This window comes from Chamaea fasciata, unplaced genomic scaffold (genome assembly GCF_029207755.1).
Source record: "Chamaea fasciata isolate MVZ Bird 193981 ecotype frontalis unplaced genomic scaffold, bChaFas1.0.hap1 SCAF_2, whole genome shotgun sequence".
Taxonomy (NCBI): Eukaryota; Metazoa; Chordata; class Aves; order Passeriformes; family Sylviidae; genus Chamaea; species Chamaea fasciata.
Genome location: NW_027094087.1, coordinates 89434586 through 89456905, shown reverse-complemented (window position 1 = coordinate 89456905; position 22320 = coordinate 89434586). Strand labels below are relative to the sequence as shown.

Below are 22320 nucleotides of genomic sequence, written 5' to 3'. Positions count from 1 at the left end.
CTGCACCCTGCTGCTGCCTGAGTTGGCACAGGGAGGGGATGACAGGGAAGGGGCCATATTATTGATAGATGACACCCATCCCAGCACTCCTGGGGCTAGACCAAATTGCTGTGGGCTGCTTCATCCCTTCCTGCTTATGCTGAACCTCCGGAGTTGCCTGGCAGTGCAGAAGGGGTGGTGGGAGATGCTGCCCCACCCGCTGCTGGAGTATCCAGCCATGTCTGAGGTGGCTTTGCTTCAGGCACCAGTCAGTATTGAGGCAGTGATGTGATTCTCCATATCCTTGGGACAGCCTCCTGAGCTGCCGGCTCCCCTTCCAGCACAGTGTCTGACCCCCAGGATGGGGAATGTGGAGGCTGGAAGGTGCCTTGGGGCACTCACCAGCTCTCTGCTTCATATAAATAACCAGACACTGCCAGACCCGATCCTCCCCACCCCAGTTACTCTCCCTGGCTTTCTTGTGCTCCACTCTCTCAGCTAATGAGTATTTATTTAGACAAAGCAAAGCAGTGCTTTTAACAAACTGTCTTGGGCAATATCTAGCATTAATTTAGTATGAGTTTCCAGAGCAATTTACTGTCCTGTGGTCAGGGTAAATGGATGGAAGTACACTATGACAACTGCTCTTCATATAAAACCATGGGAAATGCTCAAGGTTGCATTTTACTGCTTTTAAATCTGAATGAGCACTGCTCTATTTAATTAAGGGTTATTCTGTGAGGACTGGAGAATTGAAGGAAGGAGGATTTCATATTTTGCTTTGTTTTCCTTTTTAAGTACCTGTTTCAGAGTCCTCTGACATTAATAGAAAGTCTGAGCTTTTTGGAAATTGGATGATTTCTTAAATGGATCCTATTGCTGCATCTCCAGACTGGTGGGAGGTCATCAGAGGAAATTCAGAAACTGCCAGAATGGCCATGCCCTTCAGACAAGGGAGTCACTCAGACCCCAGCGTGGTTGTTCCAACAACTTCCTGGTGTTGCTTTACAGCTGACATCTGAAAGTCTTCCAGTGCATCCCATGCTCTAGTTGTAAACACAGGTAGCCTTGGACCAGCTTAAATGAAATCAATCAAAATGGCATTCAGCTCAGCAAGAACACCTGTCTCTTTTCTAGTACTAAAGGAGTGATGGTGATATGCATAAAGAGATGTGTACGTAAATGCAAATATACATGTGTGTGGTTTATGTGTCATATAGATGTATTTATCACAGTAGTGAAGGCAAAGTTCTTCATATGCTCACAGAATGTTCACAGAATAAGCTGAGTTGGAAGGGACCCAGAAGGATCATCAAGTCCAAGTTCGGGCCCTGCAGAGGACACTCCAAGAGTCACAGCCTGTGTTCAACTTGTGGAGCAGCAATCACCGTCTGTCCTTCATCTTGGCCGCTCCCAAGAGCTGCAGGTTGTCAGCCCCATCATCAAAGCCTTTGGAAAATCACCTGCTGTGTTTTCTAACAGCAGTAAGTTAAACAGGTGTTCTAAAATTGGTCGAATTTGCAAAACTGCCCATGGTCCTTCTTCTCCCATGGTTCAGTGAGTTTCTTTCAAGGGATGCCCTGGCTGGTCCCTAAAGGTCTCCGTCACAGAGGCAGTGGGTGAAACCAAAATCCTGGCTACCCCCTCCTAAATGGGACTACAATTACTACTCATTGACTTCCCTTTCCACAAATCCAGATTATCATGGCCTTTCCTGTGGTATCCACTTACATTCAAAGGTCTTTCTATTCATAGATTTGTGTGAGTTATTTGGCTGGTCTACACTAAGTGATCTACAGGCCTAACAGTTTATACACACACAACTCGTGTCACTTTCACAGATCTATTGCTTTCTTCCTGCCTTGCAGAGATTCATGCTCATTTTTCTGTATGAGACATATTTAAATGGGAAAATAAAAATGACACATTAATCCTTTCCTTCCTTTGCCTCCCAGATGAGCAAAACTCTTGGAGTAAACTCAAGCCTGCTTCTTAATTTATGGGGAAATGCAGAAGTCTAAATCAAGCTCCGAGAAGATTAGATTACAAACTTGGAGTGGAAAAACTTCAAGGAGACCAGTTCTGCAAACTGCTGAAAGCTTCGAGTTATTGAATCCCTTGAGCTGCCATGGACACCTCTTCCCTCCCAGGCCAAGACTAAAGAAAACTATTTCCCTGTGGAAAATGCCACAGGGCACAGATGCCAGCACTGCTGCAGGTGCCAGCCTGGCGTGCTGCCTGCAGTGCCCCGGTAGTGTGGAGTGTTGTGCAGGAGTGCTGTGCTGAGCAGGTCTGAAAGTTTTGACTTTTGCAGTGACTTTTGTTTTACAACCAACTGGCACAAAAGCTGCTGCATATCCAGTGTGAGGCATCCAGCATGAGAAGTTACCCCAGCACATGGTGGTGTCTTGAGAAGCAGTTGGTCGTGGTTGCATTTCATGTTTTCAGCTGTGTCCTGTAACCATTCCTGTGTAAGAGCGTTGGAGATAACCTGGGCAGTTCTGGAGTGTATAAACCTGGTAATCTAACAAGAGAAATAGGCCACAAGTGCAGCAAATGTTTTCCTGCCTCTTCGAGGCACAGCAGTATGTTTCATCAGAGGAGAACAAGCTGGGAGCAATAGACATAACAGGATTAAAATGATGGCTGCTCTGTCATTTTCCACGCTAACCTGGGTGCCTGAGAATTGCTGAAATATAGTTGAAATGCTGCCGTGATGCATCTTGTTTAAAAAAGCGATTTGTTAAAAGAAAATCCACGCCGAATAACTGAATCTGCTCCATTAAAATAGAATGTAAACACTGGCCTCACGGTTTAACCATCACACTTTTTGATAGCCTTTAGGAATTGAAAGGCAATTCTCTCCCCCCTCTGCATTATTATATAACCTCATCAGAAGATAAACAGCCTCCTTACCCCCAAACACTTTGCAATTTGCATTTAGATTGTTTGGTGCCAATGTTCAGGATAAGATACTTCCTAGCTCTGTCAAACAAAACCTGATTGTCATTTAGCAGAGTGGCAGTCAATTTATGTTTCCATTAACGCAGATCCCAGACAATTATCTGGGGAGGGGAGAGGGAAAAACCTTAACAAATTGCCCTCCTGTCTTCAAGGCTGATGTTCCAGTGGGCAGCTGTAGGGCAAATTTGACATACCCATGAGGAGGAGAAAGGGAATGCCTTTCTGCTGTTGCTGGGGAGAAAGGTGTGAGGGCAGGTCCCAGACCCCTTGGCTCATTGAGGCAGCAGTGATGTGGGGCATGGTCACCACCCCTGGGCCAGGGATGTGTCAGACTTTGACTTCCAGCCTGATTCAGTGACAAAGCCAAGGGTCCCAGTGGGATTCCTTGGGCACATGTCCACTCAGCAGCTGGAGATGTGCTGTCAGACACTGCCCTGTCTTCAGAGTCCCCCGGGCTGTGCCAGTGCCATCCTTGGGTACTCTGGCCCTTAAGCACTCGTGGTCCTCCTTGGCCAGGTGGGATGGCAGAGGACGTGCCCTCCTGGCAATGGGATTACCCTCCACTCCTGCCACGTACACCCCACAGCTGCACTCCTCGGGCTTGTGGGGGGTTGCACACACACTGACATGACTGAGCAGCTCTACCAAGTCCTGGTGCAGATGCAGAACACAAATGTAAAATGCTTTCCTTCTCTGACGGTAAGTTAAAGACACTTCTGCCTTCCCTCTTGTCTTAATGACTTCATTTTTCCTCTGCCGTCTTGCTTAGCTGTGCCCCCATCACTCCTGTGTTCCCCAGGAGGATTCCATGCATGACAGCAACCCCTCACCAAAGGCAGCTCCCCCATCACTCACCCCTGTCGTTTGCTGGAGCACAGCACTGATGGCATTGACCAACCCAAGGTTTCCCCAGGCAAGGCATTTCCCCCAGGGATGCTCACCCTTAACTAAAAGCCAGTCCTGTCCTTCCCAGTGCCCTCTCTGAGAGGGGTGGGCAGGTAGCACTGGCACTGCCCCACTCCCCTGTCAGCACTCCTTGCTCATGGGCTTTTCTGCACACACACGTGTGTGTCACACAGGAGGTCACAAAGCTCATAATCCTCTGTGCAAGACCATTCCTCTTGCCTTTGCAAAAACCCTCCATTGCATCTTGGCTGGTGCAAAAGAGCCATTTGTGTTGGAAGCAGCTTTCAATGACTCCCTGGCCAAGTCCGCAGGATGCTGGCTATCTTTCCCTGGGGCTGTTGGGGTCTCCTTAGGGAGCAAAAAAGAGACTCAAGTAGAGGTAGGCTCACCTGCAACTGAGCTGTACTGAAAACGTGGGGGACTCAGACAGGCTGTCTGGCACATGCTGCAAGGGGACCACCTTGGTACCAGCTCTTCAGTGCTCTGGCTTGTGGTCGCTCTGCAGCACCATGGGGCAGGTGGTGCTCCTTGGTGGCTGAGAAAAATCAAATGATTTTCTGAAGGGAAAGTAGACACCCATGCCCCAGTGATTGGAAATACATCTGTGACCACTTGGAAAGTTATTTTTGCTACATGAAAGGCTGGGGTGTGAAGACAGGGCCTTCTCCAGACTGTAGCACCTCTTGGCTTTCCTTCCAGTACAGCTCATTTATTTGGTTTGGCACCAACTAACCAAGCCATGTAGCTGCCAGGTTTACCATGTATAGGGAGCTGCTGATGTCAGGAAGAGCTTTTGGCTGCAGGAAAGCCCTGCAGATGTTGTCCAGGTGGTTCTGCTCTCCATGAGCATTTAGGAACAGTCAAACTGTGTAACAATTTTACAATGATTATTCTTCTTTCAAAACATGGCCTAAATTTCTATCAGGCACTGAAGCAGAAGCACAGGGCAACATGCAGTATGAAGGCTGGGTGAGGTGTGCAGTATGTGCTGGCAGCAGGGGACAGAGAAATGCCAGAGGAACAGGACCTGGCAAAGTGTGGAGGGGACTGGCACGCCAGACCAGCTTGGAAGTAGCTGGCAGGTTCCTCTGTGCAGCGTTTTGCACCATACTGCTTGTCAGACAGCCAGCAAGGCCTAGCACAGGGAGAGGTGTTGCCTGCCCACATTTAAATTCTAGTGGTTCCCATATTTCAGAATTTTGACTCAGGATCCAGCTGGGGCAAAAAGAGACTCATGTCACCTCCCATGCAGATCACCTGGTGAGTTACCTGCACCTTGCTCATCCCTGCCCTATGTGCTCCCTAACTGTGCAAAGAACCACCAGCTGTGGGTGCCTCTTCCAGAGGTGTCTCCCTGCCAAATCAAGGCAACCATATCCAGACCCCGTCATGGACTCATGTTCCCCCTCCAGATGCTCTGCACTGTGCTGCTGAATGGGAATCTCAGGCCTTGTCCAAAATTGGGCTTACACCTCTCACCTGAGTTAATAGGCATTCAGTTGCCCAGGGTACAACCTGCTCCTTCCCTCTCTTCCAGCTCCTTGGCTGTATGCTGCCTAGAGGACACATGGACCCTTGCTGACACCATGCCCAAGCCTACCCAGGGCGGGAGGAAAGGGATCTTCCTCTGCCTACAAACCTGCTCAATTCACCAGGTGACCTCAGAGCACCCCTGAAGCCCATTAACATTATTAGAGGCTGCTCTTGCCAATTTTTTGCTTCCACATCCCCTCCTAGCTTCTCTGCCACATCCTTACCCTTGCCTCCTTGCTGCCTCTTCCTGGCCTGTACCCACTCTCTTTCTCTGGACCTACACACCTCTTCTCCACAGGTCAGTTGTTAACTTCTCAAGATTCTGAAGAAATCCCAGATGTGACAAAAGAAGAACCAGAGATTCTGACTCCTGTTCAGGCATCTCTTACCCCTAACAGGTTTTTATTTATGTGGGAATTACTAGAGGGTTTGCAGAGGAGTCTTCCCTAATTTTTTGCAAACCTCAGAGCCACTTACACTGCTTGTTCACCTTGTTGTCTAATACAGAGAGAAACCTCAGTCAAGTTGCCTTAATACTTATTTTATTTAAAGAATCAGAAACACAGTCATCGTAGTTCATCTGTACTCATATCTGCCAACATTTCCTAAACCACATTAACATTCATGTTAACAAAAACATTTTCTGAGCTGTGCAAAGTTCAAAGGAGTTACTCAAATACTTGAACCCATTTCTAGAACAAACCTGGCATTTTACAAACTGAGGCCACCAGAAGGAATCTTTTCTTTTCCCTGCCCTTTTGCAGGAGATGGAGATGTCCCCTCCTCCCTCTTTTCCTGGCATGACTGGTAAAAACTAGACCACAGTATGAGTCAAACCTCTCTCAGTCCAGAACTTTCTGAATGACACTGGGTCATGTTTTTGTATCACTGGGCTGTATTAAGTTCACCTTAATACTTGTGCTCCTGGCATGGAAGTGATTTGTCCAAGAAGATTACTCAGTAACCCAAACTGTGATAAGCAATAAAGAGGGCCCAGAAACAGCTGCTATCAAAATAGAACACCTCCTCCCCCCTCCCCCCCCAAATTTTTCCTAGAAGAAGGTATGACTGGAAGGGTTGTTGATCATTCAAAAAACCATCATCCTCCTTGCAAAATATATTTTAAAGCACTGATTTAATGATATGACATCTGTGTGTTTTCCTTGATCCTCTCACACACCAACTTTTGTCCTCTTAGAGTTAAGCATAAAACGGTGGAAATCTGGAACCATTTTAAGATCTGGCTAAACAGAATAGGCAGCATGCAAGCTGTCATCCTGTTTTGTTTTTGTGACTGTAGTAAATACACCACTGAACAAAATTTTAAGTGCATTTTAACCGATGTAAGTTGTCAGAAAAAAATCTCATCTCTGACAGATCTAACCCAGAATTTTTATTGGAATCAATAAAACACATTTTGGCATTGCTGACTGCCTAACTGTGCAGTTTACTGTTTGAGGTGCAGTGACACTAGTTCTGACCTGGACCAAATAAGCGGAACAGATATGGCTCTAATCTCAAGCAAGTCTTTCCAGAAGACGTTTCTTCAGTCTCTTATTGGTTATAAAAAGGCAATTTCCTCTTAACAGTAACTAAATTTTTAGTGACTGACTCATTACAATCTGGAATATCAACAAATGCGGCAACATCAAGTATAAAAAGAAACACCCTGAAAGTGATGCCTCCCGGTTTGAAGGTGCTATACTTGGCCATGAACTGTGTTTCTGGAATTGGTTTGTTAACATGTGACAGCAAGAACTTATTTTACAGAGAACAAAGTCACAGAGCTGAACTTAAACAGGAATGCTCACTTACATGGGTTTTGATATGTACTAGTACACATGGCTTGAATGAAAACAAAACTTACACCTTCGCATATGAAATACTGGTAACGCAGTGATGATGTTCACCCACCGGGCCTCTTGTTTTAATAAGATCATCTCCAGGTTACAGTGCCTCTGACATGCTTTTAAACACCCACCACATGTGGGCTTTGGCAAACAGCCAGCTGCTGTCAGAGGCAAGGTATAGATACAGTTATGAAAGGCCTTTCAACACGATTCACTCCTCAAGAGCTGATGTCTTTTTAAATACTCTCAACAACTGCATTATGACTTTTTTTCTCATTCTTTTTCATACAAATTACGGGCTAAACTCACCTTACATTTATTGCACCTTTAAGTCCCTGGTAGATGGAAGCTTATATTGCCTGATACAGTTTGTATTGTAGCTTGACGACATTAAGAAATCCAACAGTCTCCAGAACTGTACATTTCTACAGTAAGAAATCACATTTCCATAACACTAATTACTGCTGTCGCAGATCAGCTCTCGTCTCCGTCATGCAACGACAGAGGAAAACTCCACGGTCCCTGTGTGTGCTAGAACCTGCAGTGTTCTTCTTATTGCCATGAAAAAGTCAATTAAAATGACTCCTCTGGGAATTACTTCCAATTCTGGAGTCATTTATCACTCTCCAGACAGAACGCTGTGCTTCAGCATGGGTCTTCAGCCACTCTAAATATGTAGGAGAGCAAGCATGTGTGTGTTGCACAGGCAGCTCCCCTAGGTATATTTATCGATGACCATGCAGCTTTTTCTCTTTTCCTCTATGATTCAAGAACAAGCAGTCTGATCTCAATCTTCAGGTACGTTTCTAATTTCATATGTTGAATGCAAATCTTGTCGCAGCCTCTCTGTTTAACCAAATCTTTAACAATTAAAAAAAATAGCACCAGATGTATGAAAAAGAGGAAATGTCTGATCTAGTAGGAATATATATAAAGTAGAGCAATTTTTACAGTAAAAAGGTACGTCGTACAAAAAAGCAATGGAAAGTGATACCGAAGGACAAAAATCCATGCTGCATATAATACGGGCAGAAGACAGGCAAAAGGGATTCTGCTCAAATAACCACGGTGTGATGGTGGAGCTGTACTTCCTCCAGGACCTCCCTGGCAGCTGTGCCAGGACACGGGGTGGTGCAGCACTTTGAGTACTTAACACCGACACGCACCGACAAACCTGCGCAGCATATCTTTGAGGTATATAGAAAGCATGACATTAACATTTTTGACTCCTCATTCTTACTTGCACAATGATGCACTGATCTTTAGCTGGGGTTTTCTCCACCCTCCCCTCTTCTTCCCTTGGTAAAAAACAAAATCCCAGTTTAAAAGCTTCCTAGCACACCTTCTTGAACTCTCAAATCCATCTTGCATAGGCCAGTAATAAGAACACTGCAGCTCTGACAAATAAGTTACAGCAATATAACAGCTTTCCTCTTAATTTTTTTTAAAGATATCTTCTCTATAATTTACACAAAAGGTTAACAGCCAGAGTTTAGGTTACTACAGTCCAGATGGGTGTCCTTTCAGTCCGTGATTCCAGGTGGAAGGCACTACTTCAACATACCACTGTATGCACCGCACACGGTCTCGGGAGCACAGCGGGGCACTGTGTCTCCAGAGCTGCAGACTGAAGGGCCTGGGGGAAGTCTTTGGAAATAAAAATGGCAGTGGTTATCAGTCCAGTTTCTCTTTGCTGTCTCTTCTTGTGCTATGCAGTTTCCCCTGAAAGCTCCTCAGTTGAGAGAGCGGCGATTCGTCCTCAGAAGCTCTCGACAAAGCTCCCAGGGAAGAGGCCCGTCCTGCCGTTCCTCTGCAACGTCCCTTTGTACCAGCCGTCCTCCCGCTTCTTGTGCACAAACACAATGTCACCTTCCTTCAGTTCAATCTCCGCCTCGCTCTGCGGGGGGTATGGGACCACAACGCGGTACCTTTGGAGAAAAAAATGTGCAAAGACTCGGTTAATCTGCACTTGATGGGAGCATCTGGGCACCAGTACCAGAGATCTTGGGAAAAAAACGTTTGGAAATACCAGTAAGTTACATTTTCACACACTAGTTGTATGCAATGCAGCTACATTTTCTACTAAAGCTGAGTAAGATGGACATTTCTGGCCAGCTTGGCTGAACAATTGACCAGGACGTACTCTGGAGGCAGTCCATGAAGGCAGGAATGTGTTGTCAAATTGTCAAATGGATGGACTACTCATGGTGCCCCTGCCCCCAGCTGTGTGTGTGCCTGTGCCAGGACTTGGCTGCTTTATCCTAGTGTTGCATCTCTGCTGTAACACATCTTATTCAGCTCTGCATTTGCTCCATCCAAAAATCATAGCATCAGAGAATGATAGAACAGTTTGGGCTGGAAGGAACTTTAAAGGTCATCTAGTTCAACCCCTCTGCCAGAGACAGAGACATTTTCAACTCAAGCAGGTTGCTCAAACCCCTTGTGTCAACTGTGTAAATCAGCTTGGTATCATCTGGGAATTTCCTGAGGGTGCCCTCAATCCCACCATCTATGTTATTAATGAAGACATTGAACAGCACTGGCCCCAGTGTGGACCCCTGAGGGACACCACTCGTCACCAGTGTCCATTAGGACATTAAGCCATTGACTACTACCCTCTGGATGCGACTGTCCAACCAACTCCTGATCCACCAAACAGTACACCCATGAAATCCATCCTTCTCCAATTTAGAGAGAGATGTGGGGGGCCATGTCAAAAACCATACAGAAGTGCACATATATGATATGCTCTCTTCTCTTGTCCACTGATGATAAAAAATGGGGTTTGCAATGCTCCCACTGCCTGTGACACCAGCAGATGTTAGCTAAAGCAGTTCACATTTTTCTTCTTATAATGTTTCTTGAGAATGTACTCTGGGTCCCTCAAACCTGGAAGGCAAGCTAAAATGGAGAGGTATCAAGTGACTTTCAAAGCACTCTCCAAACCAACAGGGAGCCCCAGCCCTGAACGATTCACAGGGCTCTCTGGGAACTTAGTTTTCAAGTGTCACTTCATTTCAATGAAGTAATGATGTGTCTGAGCCTGATACAGCTATTCTGCACTCAGAGCTTATCAGCAGGCATCCTTCTGAGAGCACAGATCGGGCCATTTTATATCAATGCACTTGTGTGCAGAGCAGGGAATATATTTCTACTGAACGGTTGGGTTTTTTTTCCCCTTCAGCACTTCTGCGGTCATCTGGCATTTGTTTAACAGTCAATAACTGTCTTGCTAATTGCAAAGTAATGAATATAGTAAGATTGTTAAAAGTTGCCAACTTATTACCTAAAGTCCATCTCCTGAGAATTAATATATTCACAACTGCTGCCTGGCCACCAATGCCTGAATCCTGTTTGTAACACGATGAGTAGTTATTTAAGATAATATCCTGACCCTGGGTCTTTAACATGCTCTGGAGGCTGTGGACCATGCCCCAGGGCCATCCCCAGTGAGATAGTACCAAAGCAAGGGGCTCTCCAGTCACTCACTTTCTTTGCAGACTTTGTTCAGGCACCTAGTGACTTCAGTTCTGAAACTAGGCACTCCACTTTGGCATGACACTGGAAATATCAGTTTTGACTCTATGTCTGGACATCTCCACTGCCAAACAACCCATTACTTGGAAAAGCCTTAAACTCCACTTGGAGCAGGGGTTCTGTTCCAATACCTGACTATGGGTTTTTTATCTTGACAGAACAACACAGTCATGGAAAATACACGTGTTCAAGTGCCATCAAAAATTTCCCAATCCTCTCTGTACCTTGGTTAATAAATCTAGTTGTCACTTCCTTCCTCTGTGGAAAAGCAAATAACAGGGGTTGAAACGTGTGCAAAATGGTCTATCAAGCTATCATCTGTGGAACTGCTACACTTATAATGTGACGCTTTGCCAATTACACTCATTATGCAAATGAATGCACACATTATTTCAAACACTCTGCTGCAGTGTTGATTAATTAAATTATCAGAGTGGAACAATTTCAGCGAAGATGATGCCAAGTTTCAGATCTCACTACTCTTATGCACAATCAAAGCACATCGGAGCTCTGCATCAGGAACGCAAGAGGCCTTGAGAAAGAAAAAAGGTTGGACCTCAACATTTAGCTGAGTGCTGTGGAGGTACTCACAGACCATTCTGGCAAGTCAGGAAACAGAAACTCAGAAAAAGGTGGTGTCTTGGGCAGGCTCACTCTGAAGACTCAGCTGGGATTGCCAGCACCTCATGTTATACCAAAAGCACAGAGACATCCTTTTAAAGCAAAGCTTCGTCCTCAGACTGATGAGCTGCTACTCCCTAAATGGTTCACATGAGGAGGCAGGTGACCACACTCAACAGGAATGTGCCCACTGTCATAAAAGGGGTTCTACACAGCATCTTCTAAGCAATTTAGAGAAATAAATCTCAGCCACTGCATTACAAAATGAGGCAGTTTTTTCCCATTCGGGAAACCATAAATGCTACGCTTTAAATTTAATTAACTACCCTACCTCACAAGATAGTACCAAAGAGGTTTTTGATGGAATAATAAAATACTAGCTAGCTACGAAAGGCCTTGCAAACCAGTTAAGAACTCCTCTGTGAGAGATGGAAAGAGATGCCATGCCTTTTTCCACGAGAGGTTTGAAGTGGAGCCTGGGAGAGGCAGCCCGGTGGGGGCTGTAGGGGCAGCATCCCGGCACTGCGCTGGCACAGGGAGCTGTGCCGCCCCTCCACACCTCCAGGTGGCACCTCAGCCTCGCTTATCCTCTGGAAAGGAATTGCAAGGACAGCTATTAGCCATATTTTTTTGGCAGAAAAGGTCTCTTCTCCTAGACATCCTCCCTCACTCCCAAAAAGGCAGTCCGGGATACTTCTATTTATATCTCCCCCTTTTATTTTCCCTTTTGTCTCTTTTTGAGAAGATGCCAAAAATTTGTAGGTTTTCCTATATCAAACTGTCGTTTGGCATTTTAGATGGATCTCAGTCTTCTCAATTTTGTCTGTGTCACATTCCACCTATAAGTTACCAGTTTTCAAAAATGCTAATTAGCAGGGAAACAATGATGATGACAAGTGTGGCAACCACCTCTGACCACTATTAATAATATTTGGTATTTTTTGTTGTAAATCGTGTGAATCTGTCTTACATAGTTACAATTCTGCCAAACGTTTATCATTTTGGGCCAAATTCCCCACAGCAGTTGGCTGTATCAGGCTGAGGGTCCAACATACAGCCCAATGGCCTCATCACTCCCAAGAATAACATAAGGGGTTTTGCAGCACCAGCAGGACCCATATGAGCGCTTCCACAAACTGCTCTCAGGTCCTATATTTGGGAGCAAAGACCTGTGGTCCCACTGGTCTGTCAGGGATGGTGTTCCTTCAGAAAATCACCCACTCTCAGACAGGTTAAAAACATTCAAACCACCCCAAAATGGCACATGTTTAAGCTTGTATGAGCACTGAAAGTAAAATCTCTGTTGATTCATGCCCCAAGCTGTCCTAGCTCTGTGGGACCTCAGAGGTTGCATTTCTCTTCCTTTCTTAGCATTGGGCCTTGCTTGTATTTTTCTCTTAGGGGACAGACTTGATGTTGGACATCCCACTGCTGGATGCTGTGGCATCCTTGGATTGGGCACTTCATCCCTGGAGGATACTGTCCAGTTTGGGCAGTGGTCTGGGAAGGGTCCTTGGTGCACAAGAGATAACACATGAGGAGAGGCTGCAAGTAATATCAGCAAGGACTGGGGATGGGTTTTGCCTGGGCAGGCAAATCCCAGGGAGCTGGAGAGTGGGGTAAAGTAAGGGATGAGGTGGAGAAAGAGGGAGGCTGAGGGGAGAAAAACTGGGAGCAGAGGAAGAAACATGACTGCGATGAAAACTGGAAGCCCTGATAAAAGGTGTGGGTATGGCTGCTGAGGGGGGAAGCTCTGCTGAGCTGAGTCTGAGAGAGCAAAAAGCCTTGGTGGGAGGGAGTCTAGGGCAGGAACATGGCATCCCAAGAAGCAGGAGACTCCATCAGCGGAGGGTGGCACTGGGGTTGAGGGCGGGTGGGCACCCTGGCAGCAATTATCTCACTGAGCTGCGAGTAAGTCCAAAGACCTTGCAATCCCCCTGTCCTCTGTCTTCATAGCACTTGTTTTCACAGCCAAAAGAAACACCTCTCCCACCCAGCCCTCCCTTTGCCACTCCTTCTGAAATCTGGAAGGTGCAAATAAGACTCCTAACCTCAAACAGATGTCACATGATGGAAGTTCCAGCTTTATTTTTTTTAAAGAGGCAAAATGATTAAAAATATCATGTGTGTAGATACATAAAGACATCCTCAACCTTAAAAGAACACAAGTGTTTCACACCCATGCATCTGAGATGAAGAAAAAGGCAAATAAAATTGTCCATGACTTCACTTCTGCTGCCTTGCAATATAATTTTTCATTATATGATTGCATACTATTTTTCCCGTAGGATGCCTGCTCCATTTAGCGCACAAGATGCTGCTCTGGATGTGAGTCAAGGCTCTGACATGGGAGCCACCCCACCTTTTGCAGAGGTTGGAATATCTCTAGCAAGTGACCATGGTGAAATGCACTGAGTAGTGCAGATGTGGGGAAAGTGGCTTCTCTGACTCCTACAGCTGTAAAGCCTCGTGCCACACTTTCCACAGGGAGACACTCATCTCATGCACACTGGCTGCGTAGGAGTCCTGTCTGGTCTAAATGACTCATATAGGCCCTCTGTCAGTGTGCAGGCAGGCACTGAACAATATTGATCAGAACTGATCAGTAATTAATGAACTCAGCCATGGACACTCTAAAAAAACCTCCCAAAATACTCACTGAATAAATATGTATATCCAGGATACTGATGGAACAAAAGCAACTTAAGAAAATGTGCAATGAGGCAAATTAGGTCTCCAGAGCTAACCTCCAATCTGATCCCATTTAGAGTGCTTGAATTTGGATGCTTAGTGCAAGTTCCTAGTTCTCAAAGTATCATGCACTAAGGACAGGTTGCATGAGTCCAGTCCTGTGACGCCAACAGGTCTCTTATGCATTAGGGATACACAGTTAGTTTTGGAGGCAATGGGTAATCAGTGCTAATGGAGTATCTAGCCCAGTTAACCAGTGCTCTTGTTTACCTGTGGAACTCTGTTTTTTCATCCTTTCACTGGAAAATTGCAGAGACCTGCAAGGCATCTCTGCACACTACAAGCCAAAACCTGCTTTTCCATAGTATGGTGACTGAATCAGCAGCCTTAAAAGAACAAGTCTCAGTTGGGTCTTTTACCTTTCTGCTTTCTCAGGATGGAAATATCTCAGGATTCAGTTTCTGAGACGGTTGATGGTTGGTTCTCAGTCCCAAGGCAGGTATCCCTATTCAGAGAAGCACTTAACCGTGTGAATACTTGTCACCGTTCAGTCAGAAATTACTCCTTGGGTCATTTCTCTAGTATCACTTTCCAGGAATGAAAAGAACCCTTCTTCTGCTTTCCTTTTTGGCAAAGAAGACATATGAGCACAGCAAAATTGAAGTCAATGGGTGTTAAGCACATGCTTGAATGCTTCCTTGAATTGGAAGCTCAATTTCTAATGTGGCAGTAATTTGAAGAAAGATACATGGAAACATGGAGGGATCTATTTTAAAGGTCAAACTTAGTGCTCCCATCTTATTCCGCAGCACTGTTGTGGTTATAACTTGGTTGAAGACTGCACGAAAACTATAGAAACGCAGGACAGATATGCCAGTCGTGACAATAAGTCTGGCCACAGCTGCTTTATCACAATATAACACAGCAGAGTTAGTGCCAGTTACTATAAAAGAGTCAACAACGCGTGACATGTTTTACTCAGGTTCGCCTCTGGGAACAGTGCCAGGCAGCGAGGGGAACATGACTCACACACACACACATGCACACTCAACTCTCCTGTTTTGCTTAATGTACAGTCACATTTTCTTGAAGGGGGTGGCAAGGGAAGTGTTTTGTTTTGGTGCTGCCAGGCATGCAGCCCTACCCCCCTGTGAGCCAACAGTGTTGGTGAGATGTGGGCAAGGCTCTGGCCCAGTGCCTACCTCACCACAGTGCATCCCTGTACTGGTCCTGTTTCTCGCACCAGCAGAAACTGGATGGAGCAGTAGGTGGAAAAGAGTGTGTGGGGCACACACAGCCTGATGTGGTATTCACTTAGCAGTCAATCACTGCCACATGAAGTGACAAGGACACCACCTGGGAAATTTCTCTGCTCTGCTGCTTGTATTGCTGGATGCTTTATAGCAGAGAGCATCTGAAGGAATGTGGTTTTATAAACTGGTAGTGGAAACTACACCCAGAAGGCAGAGATGGGCTCTGACTACCCCAGCAAACTAGACAAATATGAAGGCTAAGTGACAGGAGAGCTAGGAGCAATTTTCTTCCTAATCCAGTCATCCATAGCCAGGCTTTGGAATTGTAAGATAATTGTTTTCCTCTCTAGGTAAAAAAAAAAAAAAAAAAAAAAAAAAAGGGACTGAGAGTATAAAAAGCACCTCCAAGAGGGTGAAGCTTGCTTCATCTTTCTGTCTACCTGGCTGCAGCTCCCAGAAAGGTCTGCCTGGTCAGGCAGCAGAATAAACAATTCATCCTTTAACTAGTGAGTGAGCTGCAGGCAATCAGAGCCCTTTAACACACCTCTTGGTGCACTGGGTTTGATCAGTAACCTGGATGTGGCAAGTGCTGGAGCTGCAAGCCAACCTCTATAGGAAAAGTAGCGGTGCTCCACTGCCTGCATGAGCCTCATTTTGAATGCCGTAAATATTAAGGAATGTGCTACTTCTTCCAACCTTTCAGTGCTCTGTTTCTGTGTGCACAGATGGGCGTTGGGAGACAGAAAGCCAAGTACAGCTAAGTGTACTGAAATGCTTTGCAGCTTTTTAAAATTTCTTCCAGCATCTGAATCTGTTTATCTAACCTTTTTTTTCCTCTCCTCCCTTTTCTTTCTCAGAGAATTGCTCCTACTGTGTGGATGAAATGCACCAAAATGCAAACAAGCAAAATATGGAGCTGAGTGACGTTGAATGCAAGTTGCTCCATTGCCAGATGTGAAAAGAACAAGTGGTTTGAAAACCGTAATTTGTTTTAAAAAAATATAACTTGGTACTTCTGAGAAATTTGATGATTTAATGAGCACAGATGGATGTGGGATGAATTTCTAGCAGACAAGTGTTTAATGTATCTGCTCAGATTATTCCAGGACTAAGCATTATCCTTCCTAGTGCATGAAGGTAATTAATATTTCCCATTATGGACATGAAAAAACCCATATGATCAGTTAAGGAATGCAGATACACCAATGATATGGAAGTTAATTCATAAATCAATTAAAGAATCTTGCCTGCTGTGTATAATTATGGTTACTTCAATTATAGCTTATTTTCAGATTTAAGACTCAGGAATTAAAATACATAAAATCAGAGTAAGTTCCGTATCACCATACACTGCAGCTGGAAGTATTTACTCAGTTTTAGCACTCTAAATCTATTTGCTCCTGATTCCAGCACAGTTAAGAGAATGTAGGTAACCTTTGTCACTCTGTCTCTATTCTGCCACTTAAAATAGCCATCACTTAAATGTTTACCCACCTGGACCACCCTGAGGTGGAGAGAGAAATTTGTAGGGTATGGCACTAGCCCTGGCATTTTAAATAACGTGTCTGGAGTTCTCTATAGTAAAGCTTTGAGAGCAGCATATTAATAATCCAGCTCTGGAGACATCAGGGGCTGTACTCCCCAGCTTCTCTTCATGGTTACACTTAACTAAAGGTGCAGCAGCCCACTGATTTAGTTACACTCATGCTAAATCTGGTTTATATTGATTTAACTTTTCTTACAGCATTAATCTGAACTGATGTAGACCAAATTAAGTGTGCCTAAATAGGGATTGGTTTTTCACTCCTTTTACTAAATTACTTTTTCATGGATTTTAAGGGCAAGAGACTACAGAGATAGTCTGTTCTCACTGCCTTCATTACAATGCTGAAGGACTTTGCCTGTATTTATTTCTGCTTCAAGTCTAACAGCTGCACCTGAACAAAAGCATCTCTTTCAGAAAAAATGCCAAATGTAGTGTAAAAATATTCCCATGTCTGTCCTGACTGCAGTCTCTTACAGACTGTTACCATGCCATCCCTACACTCTTTACCAAGCATGCCAGAGCTCCCTGTGTCTCTCATTGCAAGTATAAAGTTTTAAATCTTCTATTTTTCTGATGAGGCTTCTCGGAGTCCTCTTCCCTTTGCGTCAGATTTGCCTCTTCTGAAATACACTGTTACTCTGTGTTCACCTGACCAGGAGCTGAAATAGCTCTGTACCAACAGATCTGCCCTACACATCACCCACCTCCCACTTCAGTCCTCATTCCGCAACAGCACAGGTTTTATGTCTACAGCCCCAGTTCAGGACCCCACTCTTTTTGGGCTGTACTATATTAATAACCATTTTCTAGTGATTTCTGATGTAGATTTAGATTTGATGTCAGTGAATCAATTTTCAATCCACTTAGTATCTGCTGGGTTGGTTGTGTACAGTTTACTCAGCAAGAGGTTTTATGGTAACAAAGCAGATGCCTTTGGAAAGTTTAAGTATGTTATGGTGTCACTGTCACCTTCTTAACCAAATTCCAACCTGCATTCAATAAAACACTGTATAAGGCATGGACGGTCCTGTAATGTCCCTTATTATGCATCATCTGCTTCATGATCCCAATAGGATTCAAGGTCAGGTGCCTTGCCCAGTCCATTCCCTTCAGCCTCTTCCATACATTCAGACAAAAGTAGTTTCTTTCCAACTTCTGTGTTTCTAATGTCATTTCAAAATTATTTTAAATACCAATTCAAGAATGTTCCCTGAACAGATTTTTGAAAATTCTTCAATGCTTTTGTAAAAAACATGTTTTCCTCAATCATCTTCTGAGTGGAAAGCATTTCAACAGCACTGTAGCCGTGTATTACCTATGCCCTTCCCAGTCCTCAAGCTGCAGTCTTGTAGAAAACATTTACCTGAAGCCAGTGTGATTCTGTACATGGAGACCTATTTCTTTTCTGTATCTCCATAGCTCTTTTCTGGTCAGTTATGTCTCTCTCCACCTGCTCTTGTATTTTGGTATTCCTATTCTTCTTTTTTCAGGTTTGTGAAGTCAGTTACTCCAAGGGACCAAGGTGGAGAGCAGGCTGCTGAAATGAACTGCAGAATCACTGGTACATCCCTCTCTAGAAACGAACTACATTTTTGATAACAGGTCACTGAAGATGGCCTTATCTGTAAGTATTCTAAACAAGAATTTGCAACAGTCTTGGTATTGCAGAACAGGACATGTCCAGATGGGTCATGATGTGTCAAGTCCTTAAGTTAAAATACTGGAATCCCATTTAAAATGTGGTATTTGCCACAGCATTTACACCATTTGGGCTGAGAAAGCAGTTCTGTCCTCCACATTTAGACCAGGGCTGTGGAGTGTCATGGATAGGTGCTCTTAGACATTTCTTTAAACCTGCACAGTGTACCAAATGATTTTCAATGGGCAGATGCATGTAAGCCCTGTCTTCCTAAAAGACAGCTGAGCCACACACAGTCAACCCACAGAACACCAGAACTGCAACAACCCTTGAGCAAGTTAAACTTTCATCCCTCCTCCAATTGCTCCCTGTGGATGCAGGCCACCTCAGGAGAAACACAACTTACCTTTCCCGGGGCAAAGGCTTGGGCTCTGGCCGAATAGCTGCCATGGAAGAGAGGGGTGGCCTGGCAGGTGAAGGGATGGAAAAATTCAAATCCAAGGAGCCTGTTTTCCTGTGTAGAGGCTCCAGCCCCATGGCTCCTTGCATTTCACTCTCGATAGGGCATGAGCCGGCTCTGCCGTGACTGGAGAGGGAGGACAGCTCAGGCCCCACTGCCCCTTGCAGAACTCCTTCAATGGCTGTCTGTGGGTCGTGCGTGGGGGACACAGATGGTGGGGAGCGTGACTTCTTTTTTGTTGATGCTCCTGCTAGAAGTTTCAACAGCCCACTCTTCTTCTCCTTCTGCAAAGGAACCAAACAAAACAAGGGCAGTGAGCAGACATACCAACTCCCTTTGCTTTTGTTTTGGAAAACCTCAATGTGTGAGGCAGAAAACCTCTCAAAACTGCCATAGGGGTGGATCCAGGCAGAACTTGATCCTATAAAAATCCCTCCCCATTGAAAAGGGCTTCAACTAATTCAGTAGAGTACAGACCAAACATACTGCAAAGATTATCCCCATTTTCAGATCTATCCAGGCAGTGATCATGTGCCTTTTGAAAGGAAGAGTGCAGCTAAACTGGTACAGCAAAGATAGAAACTTCCCATGCAGAGAAGGCAGCAAGCAGAGTGCTGCCCTCTCTTCAAGAAGACTCCTGTCCGCCAATAGAGATAGATTCCACAAGTAAGAAGTCAGGACCCATGGCTAAAAACCTCTGCTGGGAAGCACAATGGGCTGAGGAGAGATTTCAGATCCCAGCCCACTGCAAGAGAAGCATTCATCATTACTGACATGATTTACAGTGGGGAGAATGGAGGCATGAAAATCTGGTTTAACAACTCTTTCCAGAACATGCTCCCTTTCACATCCTGCATCACACAGCAATACGATTCGTGTCTCCCTCCCAGAAGTGGGTCACTTCCCCTCAGGTGTTCAGGTAGCACCTTGATGTTTGAAGACAGACCACAAAATTCACTATTGTCAATTGCAGTGGCAGTGCATGGGAGGTTTCAAAGTTTTACAAGGGTTTCTGACACAGAGAAATGAAAAGATGATAACAGCACCCTTTCAATTAATGGGGAAAAAAAGTTTAGCCTGTATTCCTGAGGAAACACATCTGACCTTTTGAGTTTATAACAGTGTGAGAAATCCTGCTGCACATTTACCTCAACACACACAAATACCAAATACTATGTCCTTCATCTTGAATTTTTTTGGCTAGAGGTTTGTATGGAGAAACTGGCCAACCTCTGGCACATGCTCCACAATGCTTGGTTAGAGTTGCAACCAGCAATGCTGTGCAGTAAGCTTTTCCATTTTTTAAAAATTATGCTAGAAGTTTTGCAAAGGTCTATTAGATTTCTTCCTCTTTTGTCAGAAGTGCAAGCCATTACCCAAAGTATCTTCAGAGGCTAAGGGATGTGAAATTTAGCTGTATTTGATAATTTGTTCAATAATAGGATCCCAGGGGATAAAATCAAACCTAGAAACGACGAGGCTTATGGAACAGAAACTGTCTCTGTATATTCAAGTAGGAACATTTGTTGGAAATAAAAGCCAGTAATTTATTTATTCTCTGTAGACAAAATGTCCCATGCAAGGTTTAAAATTATGCTCTTTTATGTTCTGACTGCTGAAGTAATTTCTCAAAGCAGCTTTAAAGAATAGAAAGGCTACAATAAAATAAATATAAGCTTTTAGAAGATGCTTGGATTTACTACAGTAAATGTACTTGGAGTATCTGGTATTTCTGCTTCCAAAGTTCTTGTTTGCACTCTTTTAACTGTCATGGACTGGTAAGAAAACAGATATACCTTAGATGTCAAGACACAGAAGAGATAAAATCAAGCACAGTTGTTGTCACAGAGCCAAAGTCCACTGATTTTTGAAGAGCAGAGTCTGAACTGTGCATCCAGAGCCTGGTCTCCTGCACACCACTGGTTATGTTTTAAGAGTGTTTTGTACTTACAGGATGAAAAGGATCCATCCTGTCAAGATGTTCACCCAGGCAGAATACACAGAAGGTAAGGGAGGCTGGCCATATGGCAGCACCAGGTCAAAAAAATTAAATCAATTCTCCCGGAAACAGTAGAAAAGGAGACAAAATGCCCCTGATAAATATCTTCTTTCCCTGATGGGAAGGGATTGTATGGAAGGACTGCCTTCTGGAATTCACCTGAAACACCAGATGAAATGCCCCAGTTTTTCTCTCATTGTCTAATTAAGAAATATTGTTGTTGTCATCATTACATAAAATTTTAAAGCTCTTTATTGTAAAACTCTTCTTTCCCTGTGGCACACTGAAACAATAGCTCTAATGATCCCAGCATCCTGTGTCAATATGCATTTGAAGGTGTCCAAAGGTCAGTGACAGAATACAATAGCCATTGTGGGGCTCTGGAGAAACGGCTCTTGTGCAGCAGTGAGCACTTTGAGCCTCTCTAATTGGCAGTCTTGCAAATGCAAAGTAACTATGTGAACTAAAGCCCTGTATAACGAACAATTAATATTCCCATGTGGTAGCAGCTTTTCTAATTTTTGCTTCTAATTTAAATACCTTGGCAAATTTTCATTAGAAAAGCCCTGTGCCACTTAGACCATTTAAGGCACAGAAGAAAAATACATGGAACGAAGGAGGTGCTCATACCCATCTACACATTAAAAAGCAGATGAGTCTGACAGCCATTCAGTTTTGTTTACAAGAACAGCTTCCACTCTACAGAGTTAGCCCTGGCATAAATTTCTACTCTTAAGCTACTATCCCTTAGAAAACAGAAAGCTAAAATGAACTTGCTGATCTATCCTTTGTTCTACTTTAATAAGAGGAAAAATAAAGAATTGATTTTTAGCTCCCGCTAAAAATTTACTGGTTTTGCTGAGCATTTTACTAAACTTCTGAAACTAAGATCTGTGGTCACAGAAAACAGAAGTTGACTTAGTTCAATTGCTAAGCCTAGTCAAAACCTGAGCAGTACCATCCTTCAAGCTGTGGCCTTGGGCAAGATATTTGGAGGAGACTTGATACCAACCACTTTGTGTGCATAGAGATCAGACAATATGTCCAGCTCTTTCTCCCTATGAGTCTGGCTCTCAGACTTCTGGTATCACGTGGCCAGATGCTCCGCTGACGCTGCTCAGAGCATTTCAAGCAAAAGAAGGACTGTCAGGAACTGATAATTTACTGCAATGTCTCTCATGAGAAACACATTGGGTTTGAACCTTCTGTGATCAACAGTTCAACCTAAACCACTACATGCTTCCCTCTATATGTAAAATGGGACTAAGTAGAAACTCCTCCTTGCGCTGTGGGAATTCATTAACGATTCTAGTGTTACAAAGCTCTACATTTCTTTGGGAGC

At 44.3% G+C, this 22320-nt stretch overlaps 1 protein-coding gene across 1 annotated transcript in view; it reads right to left on the bottom strand.

The window, feature by feature from the left end:
- Positions 1-5915: 5915 nt before the first annotated feature.
- Positions 5916-22320, bottom strand: part of SH3RF3 (SH3 domain containing ring finger 3) — a 248536-nt gene continuing 232131 nt past the window's right edge. Inside the window, exons 9-10 of the mRNA XM_066176699.1 lie at positions 18926-19263; positions 5916-9160 (exon numbers count right to left, since the gene is read on the bottom strand). Coding sequence (XP_066032796.1) covers positions 8992-9160; positions 18926-19263 — 507 coding nt within the window. The 3' untranslated portion in view covers positions 5916-8991. The remainder of the gene's footprint in view (positions 9161-18925; positions 19264-22320) is intronic.